This window comes from Micropterus dolomieu, linkage group LG17 (genome assembly GCF_021292245.1).
Source record: "Micropterus dolomieu isolate WLL.071019.BEF.003 ecotype Adirondacks linkage group LG17, ASM2129224v1, whole genome shotgun sequence".
Classification (NCBI taxonomy): domain Eukaryota; kingdom Metazoa; phylum Chordata; class Actinopteri; order Centrarchiformes; family Centrarchidae; genus Micropterus; species Micropterus dolomieu.
This window is the reverse complement of record NC_060166.1, coordinates 12,947,986-12,956,326: the sequence shown is the minus strand read 5'-3', so window position 1 is coordinate 12,956,326 and position 8,341 is coordinate 12,947,986. Positions and strand designations below refer to the sequence as shown.

Here is an 8,341-nt window from a genome sequence, read left to right as displayed (position 1 = left end):
AAGCAAGGCTTAATATGTCTAATCCCCAAACCTGATAAAGACCATTTACCAAAAACTGGCGGCCTGATTACAAAATTTTGTCCTTAATTTTTGCTAAGTGGTTAAAAAATTTCTTGAAACACAAACAGGTTTTATGTCTAAACGTCACATAAGTTCTAATATAACACTTGTAATCAACTAGCTGGACTATTCTCATCACATCAGTACAGACGCACAGATTGTATTTCTTGATTTCTATAAAGCATTTGATACTGTAGAACACTACTTCCTATTCAAAGCACTCAAAACATCTGATTTTGGACAGATTTGTATATCTAATGTTGAAATGTTTTATAAAAACAGTTGTGTTATATTATACCCAAATGCCACAAAAAAGATTTCCTGTACTCCGATCACATCGGCAGGGCTGTCCTATTTCACCTTTATTGTTCCTGGGTGAAATACTTAAATTACATATTTGACATAATCCTATTATTAAAGGCTTGTCTATGTTTGGTAAGGAAATTAGATTGACTCAGTTAGCTGATGATACAGCTCTTTTTCTAAGGGAACAAATTAGGTTGAATATCCCTAATTGACCAATTTTCAACTGCTCCCGGCTTAACTTAACACATCTAAATGTGAAATTTTATGTTTGTATCAGACAGGGGAAAATGTTTATTATATCTGTTAAGAAATGTTTAAAATATCTAGGTATTCATATCTGCAGGGACTACATAGAACATCAACAGCGTAACTTCTCTCCTAAATTGAAGAAGACTAAAACAATACTGAACTTATGGCTTCAAAGAGACATTTCAATATTATCTTGACTAAAGCAAAAGGGATTTCAAGATTTGTTTACCCTGCTCTCTCTCTCAATGTCCATGATTTAACATGCAAAGACATAAATATACTCTCAAACTTTGTTTGGAAGAATAAGCACCATCATCTAAAAAAGCGTTGCTCTCTGGCTCTAAAGATGAAGGTGGTTTTGAAACTCTGGACTTCTGGGACTTGAATTACATTACATACATACATTACATACACTTTTCTTTTATTATGATTAATAAATCAATTCCACCTCTTGGTTTTCGTTTACAGTTTCGGACCTTTTGAGTTTTTGCCTTTGTGAATGCAAACCGGAACAGTTGAAAAATTGAAACATCATACCCACATTGGTTCGATTCAGGAACCGGATCTTTAGGAACCCGCCCATAGAGTGCATTTTTCTTTTCTTTTTTCCCTCTTATAAACCTATCCTTCTATATGCGTCCACATGTCAACCCACATCAATGAGTCATGGGACACCTCCTTCCTAAGGTAAAGTTTCTGTCGCTTTCTTCCCAGAGTTGCTGAGTTCTGAGAATTTTCCTAAATCACTCCTGAGCTAGGATTCCTTGCTGGACATTTTTTGGCTAATAGGCTTGGTAAAACTTTACCCGCAATAGGATACCTTCCAGAATGTGTACCTATGCAGACATTGCAGATAGGCTATTAAAGGGTATTGTCCTGTCACCGGGTAATCCAGGTAATCCAGCCATTCTATTAAGGCCCACAAATCAGACAGAACAGCCAGAATAAAACTGGGTGTGTTGCTTTCAAAATAAAACGAAAAGCGTGCAATCTGGCACTTGTTGTGTCACAATAAACATAAATTATTAATGAAAACTGTGGAGTTGGATAAGAGTTAAATATATGGCCTGTGCATTTTTAGTAATGACAAATATTTATTTTAACATGGATTTTATTTTGAAACGTTTGAAGGGAAGTCTCACTGATTTTTGCCATCTTGACACTTCCCCTGTTTCCCCACCCATAAAACTCTCTAGCTCCACACAACATGTCATAAAAGTGCACAGGTGTGTCTTGTCAGAGGAGCCGTGAGTTCCTGGATAGAGGAGACGTCTGGACCTAAATGGAGTCCACCCTCCTTAAAGGTTTGCTGTTTATGTTTGGACTATGATTTGTTTAGCATTTACTGTGACGAGTGTAGGCTTGATGAGATGTTGGCTAGTCTATTTTAATCAACAGACAACAAACCAGTAGGCAATAACTGTTTATAGGTGTGTTTCCATGACTAATAGGCCTATACGATGGCATATTAGGGCAATTGTAGGTAAGAGAAATATACGGAGCTGGGGGAAAGGTGTAATAATATTCAGAGAAAAAAACAGGAGGAATAAACTTGGGAAAATATTGTTTTCTGAATTTATTTTTGCAGTCATTAATAATACAAGAGTCAGTGCAGACTTAAGAGAAGAGGTGGAGCTTTCAGACGGCAGAGGGACTGCAAGCCACGTGAAAGCATGTGTCACATCTTAGTCATTTATAAATGTCAGTTCTTTCCCACTTTTTGATGCTTTCTTTGAAGAGAATATAGTAAGCTATCTCATAATATTGGTTGGTGAAAGAAGCTGCTTTCATAGAGCCTTTAATAGCACAAGCACATCTGAAAAATGCTATTTTCCGGGTTTTTTTCTCTAGCAAATTTATGACTTGATTATCTCAGAGAATATTCTAGTTGTTTTCTTATAAATGTGTGAGCTTCTCTGTCGTAAATTTACCACTTCAATCTCAGGGAATATCAGAGTTCTGTCTGGTAAATGTAGCCCTATGACCATTTTCTCACCGAAAATGACTCCCTTATTCCCCCGTGTTTTATTTTATTTTATCTACAATGGCCTAATACGCTTCATACTAATTTACACTACTACTAGTTTACACAAAACAACACTTTATCTTTTTTCCTTGTGTGTGTGACACTTATCTGAATAATAATAATAATAATAATAATAATAATAATAATAAATAACCAAACCCCCCCCGAAAAACATCTCTAATCCTGTCACCCTGTACTGTCTAGCTCCAGGTGCCGCAGGTGTCCAGCAGCCAGCGGCGGCCTCGCCTGGTGGTTTGCAGCCTCTTCCTGAGGTAGCGGAACCTGCAGACCTGTGCAAAGAAAAGGAAGACAAGAGTCAACCCGGACACCCTGCAGGAGCGGGAGATGGACTTGTGAGCAGGAGAGATATTGGAAAAACACAGTTGTTTGTTTTGACAAAATAGCACCGACCCAAATTACTCTCACCAAAAAATGAAGAAATGTTATGTCTATTACTCAGTAGTTAATATTTTGTGACGCTGATAACAAATGATACATGTAAAACGCATCTAAAGTTGCAAAATAACTAAATAGCCTAATATTAAAATAAAGACCATTAACGATTACTGTAACGCTTATCAGCTCTGTTATCCCCACTAGACTGGATTGGAAAGATTGTGAAGAACACAGTAGATAACTTTGTTTTCTCTTTTTTGCCTGTCGCTGGCAGCTGCACTCATGCAACAGGTCTTTGTCCTCCTCGGACAGCGAGGATGAGGGTATCGGCAAGAAAGACAAGAAGAAGAAAAAGCTGAAGAAGAAGAGGAAAAAGATGGTATGTGTCTCAAAAATCTTCACCACTAAGCAAGAATTATTCACTTGTGTTTTGTTTTTACCATAATTGATTGTTTTTTTTAACCCTCTGCATGAAGTATTAGGGTCAGATTTGGACAGACTATTTCACGACAGAATCCTCATGTCTCATCAGATGTTATTACACAACAGTCAGTTGATCCTGTGTTTTCATGTGGGTGTTGCATTGTTTAGAAGACACATGGCACAGAGACACGTGAGGCTATAGTAATGATGAGGTCTGACCTCTGGCAGAGGAGGGAAGTACAATGTGAGCGGCATCAAGCACCAGCCAGTCAAACTAAATAAAACAAGGAATGGAATTAATTTGCTTATAATGCAGATCAAATGTCACTTTTGCAATGATTGTCTCTCCACATAGTGTGTATGTGCAGCTATAACAAAGCCTCGCTCCAGGGCGTTCGCAGTGACTCATTCTATTAGGTTCACATTCATCACTTTCACCAACAAATACACCTCTTTCAATGTGTACTCTGAGTTGAGCAATAACTTCACCACTTCTTTCTCAACAGGATTCCAGCTCATCCTCCTCCTCCTCTTCTTCTTCATCTTCTTCCTCCAGTAGCTCTTCAGACAGTGACAGTGAGGTAAGTTGTCATTGCTGTATAGAAGACAATTGCGTCCATGCAACTCCTGTCTTACTGTAACAAGTCACACAGTAGTTGCCCTCTCCACACACCTTTGAATCCAACAGAGTCTGGCCTGAGCTAATTATTCAAGGACCAGACGTTGGATGCACAGCTCTCAGAGACTGTAGAACTGATGGTTTCATAGAGCACAGTTTTGTTTATGTAAATCCTCCAGTAATCTTTCATGCAGCATTGCTAAATTTAGTCCTTTTTTCCACGCATACAAACAATTTCAAATCAGCTCATGGGGGATTGAGAGTCCCTTCTAACTATGTTACTGCCTCAGGTGAAGATACAGTCAAAGCAAACAATACAGCCTGTTAAGAGAATATTTATGGTGAAATGACAGCCAAATTGACTGCATTTAAAAATCTAAAAACTGAGCTTTTTCAACAGTTTCAGCTTTTGAAATAGCTCCAAACACTGGTATACATTTCCAGTTACACACAATACACCCTGAGGTCAAGGCGGAGTGTCTAATGTCCTGGATTTGATATCAGGCGGTATCTGACAGGAGAGGAACACACCCAATGTGTGAAACACCTTCTGTACCTACCACAGCAAGTGATCTTTGTAGTTTTAGTTATGGAATGGGAACGCCCCAGACGTCACAAATGTGTGTGTGCAGCCTTACATGCATGGTTACATGACTAGTAGGCAACACCCAACTCTGATGACTTTATTCATTTCTACTTTATTAAGCAAATTTAACACTCACTTTGCAAAAAAGCTTCATGCACAAGCACACATACTGTTTTTACACACTTATGAAAAAATCAACATTGCCTACAGGATGACAAGAAGAAGAAGGAGAAGAAGAAGGGTGAGGAGAAGGAGTATGGCTGGGACAGTGTTATATCTCAGGCTGGTAGGTAAAACACAGCATTTGTTAGTATGTTTTTAGATGGCTTTTGATATAAATCTCTTGGGGGTAATGCCTTTCTAGATTCTGTGCATTCTCCCCATGTGATATTGTGTGCTAAGTACGCTTGTATTCAAAAATTCTTTGCATAAAGTTCAGTTCCATCTATTCTGCTGCTGTTTAACTTAAAATATTTTATTATATTATTATAAATATTATCTCCTGAGATTACTCTGCAATTATATATTTGTAATACAAGTATTGTCTGTCACAGAGAGACACAGAAGCAATTTTTTTTTTTTTGTTAATTAAATTGTAGCATCGACAGGGTCAGTCAGCCCTGTACAGCTGGGGGCCCTAAGCAGGATAATTTGGGGCGCCCTGTTTGCAGTAGATGGACAGTGAAGTATTCATAGAAACAGCTACTGTATGCAATTATTAAGCTTATGCAATTTATTTGTACCTCTAGCAACACAATAGGCTGCTCTTTTACTGATAATTTAATAAACTCATTGAAATCATCATTCACTCACTCACTCATACAACTGCACTTGTCATTTTTACTTTTACTTTGTTTTTGTCTGAATGCTTACTGTTTGCTTACTGAAAATTTTAAAACGGCATTAACTGTAGCAGAAAGATAAAAGATTCTACAAAGCATTCTGCTGTACATTTTTACAGGATTATCTCTGCATCAAGATAATAATTCGGGCACATCATGAAAATCTACCAATGTAAAGTGCAACAACTTTGATACAACAATTCACTGCTGTACACAATAAATGTAATTGCTTAGTGGTCATGAAGGGTCAATACAAGATACAAATACTAGAATTCAAATACTTTGTGCAAATACAAGATTCAACAGGTTCAATCAGCAATATATTAAAATATAGGACCTCTTCAAACCAAGTCCTTGGTCCTTACTTGGTCAGAGAGATTTGATTACCACAAAGCAGGATCAATTGGTGGAGGTGGAGCAGATTTCACATAAACAAAGGACATCGGTTGGCATTCATCAGTTACCATTGGAGCTGTCGGGTAAAATTAGTCGGCTACTTACACACAATTTAATTTTCCAACAGAGATAAAAAGATAGTATCAAAAAAACAGGAAACTTAACGACTAAGATGTGTCCTAACCAAAAACATATTGTTAATTTACCATCAACATTACACTCTGTTGTGGTATCCTCTAGACCTGGACCAGGAAGTGCAGTAGATTTTATAATGGTCACACACATCTCCAGCTGCTGTGTGTGACCATTATAATATAGTCATTGTCATGTTTTGCCAAGCGCAGACAAAGGATTAAAGGGATTTGGACCCAAGCGCAGAACACACAGAAGGGAACACATGCAGTTTGTAGTGTTTATTAAGAAACCTCAAAGGTGAACAGGTGATGTAGAGGCAGGCTACAGTCCAAAACAAAGCAAACAAATCCAAACTGGTGCAGGCAATAATCCAAAGTGCAGAGTCCATAATGGTTCCAACAAGAGGAAAAGGAAAGAAGAGGAGCTTGAGACCTCAGGCAGGCAGCCTGGAGACAGGTTTGAAGAGGAGCTTTAGACCTCAAGTGGGAAGCCTGAGGGCAGAAAAGATGGGCAATCAGGAGGCAAAAGCCTCTGGAGGTCGGGTAGGAGGCAGTCAGTGTAACTGAAGAGCAAGACCGGAGCCTAAAATTGCTGGGGTGCGGGGCCGGAGTCCAGCAAGAGGGCAGTTCTAGCAGGCTGGGATGAAGGCAGATTATTGGCAGGCCAGAGTGCAGACTGGTATGTAACAGGCTGGAGACTTGGTGTGTTGGGGTGTTAATAAAGTTTGTCACCCACTCAGGAATCAAGTCCCTCAGCCAGGGCTTGGAAGATACCTTCTGGTGTGCCATAGAGTACAAAAGGCAGTCTTCGAACTGTATATAAGCCAGATCAGGAAAAAAGAAGGAGATCAAGTTCATCAGGAGTGGGTCCATAATGGTCAGATGTTCTGTCACGTTTTGCCAAGAGCAGACACAGTAGCAAAAGAATTTGGACCCAAACGCACAGGTGCAACAGTGTGTGTGTGTGTTTAGTCTTTATTAAGAAACCTCAAAGGTAAACAGGCTTACATAATGAAGAGGCAGTCCAAAACAAAGCAAACAAATCAAAACTGGTGCAGGAAATAATCCAAAGTGCGGACTCCATAATATATCCAATAACACAGGCACAAGAGACAGGTAGAAACACTTGACAAAGAACAAAGACAAGTCGACAACAGACAATGGGAGAAAAAGAGGGAGGTGATTAACGAGACACAGGTGGAAATAATAAGGATTGTGCCAACGAAACAGGGCCACCAGTTGGGACACATTGTGATATTTATTATCTCCCATCCTTTTATACAGTAGTAAAGCTCATAAATCTCTGGTTACAGCAGCTCATGAAAACCTCATCACTTAGATTTGACAGAATTACAATGAATAATATTCAGAACTGCACGATTGGCTCTAAATTCCCCCTTTATCAGCAGCATTGATGATGTATGATGTGAATCAACTATTTGACAATGCATGTAAATTTTTAAATTTTTTAAGCAAATGCTTTACAGTTTAATGCGTTTAATGTTTTCAGGTCCCGATGGCCAAATGGAACATCAGTGTGTAGAAGGCCTGAAGATGAGCCAGGTGAGAGAGAAACCAAGCGACCTCCCGTTTTAAACCAGCTGTTGCTATTAAAACTGTCATTATAGGATTTCTTTCCTTTTCTTGCTGCAGGGTTTTAAAGTGTCAGATGATGAAAATGACAAGAAGAAAGGGAAAATGAAGAAGAAGAAGAAGGACAAGAAGAAAAAGAAGAAGAAGGTATGTCAAAATGTCTGAAAAACAGCAGATTAAACAACAATAACTAACTGTCTTATTGGACTAGTATGTCACTAAATAAATACACATTAATGTGAATCACACTTTTCACCTTTATGTTTCTGAATATTGCACAGGGTTCGTCCTCTTCCTCATCTGACAGTTCATCCTCTGACAGTGAGGATGAAAAGAAGAAGAAGAAAAAGAAAAAGATGAAGAAAAAGAAGAAGAAGAAGAAGAAGGTGTGATTTAAAGAAAAAAAAAATTTGACACTATGCAGTTACAATATTACGCAGTGACTGTCTTGGTTGTCAACTGTCTCTGTGTCAATACAAACGATCACAATTGTTTTGTTTGTTCTTCTTTCACAGGACTCCAGCTCCTCTTCATCATCCTCTTCTGACAGCGAGGATGACAGGAAGAAAAAGAAAAAGAAGACAAAGGACAAGAAGAAGAAGAAACACAAAAAAAGGGTAAAGCAATGTGGATACATGATTTAGTATGTTTTCAGGTCAGGGGCGAAGCTGCTCATCATGTGATTCTCACAAGGCATTTCTCTTATTGTAA

General features: G+C 38.5%; 1 protein-coding gene across 1 annotated transcript in view; it reads left to right on the top strand.

The window, feature by feature from the left end:
• The first annotated feature begins 1,443 nt into the window (after window positions 1-1,443).
• Window positions 1,444-8,341, top strand: part of LOC123986066 (cylicin-2-like) — a 15,025-nt gene continuing 8,127 nt past the window's right edge. Inside the window, exons 1-5 of the mRNA XM_046074141.1 lie at window positions 1,444-1,510; window positions 2,846-2,994; window positions 3,312-3,416; window positions 3,967-4,041; window positions 4,876-4,951. Of these exons, the coding sequence (XP_045930097.1) occupies window positions 1,444-1,510; window positions 2,846-2,994; window positions 3,312-3,416; window positions 3,967-4,041; window positions 4,876-4,951 (472 nt within the window). The remainder of the gene's footprint in view (window positions 1,511-2,845; window positions 2,995-3,311; window positions 3,417-3,966; window positions 4,042-4,875; window positions 4,952-8,341) is intronic.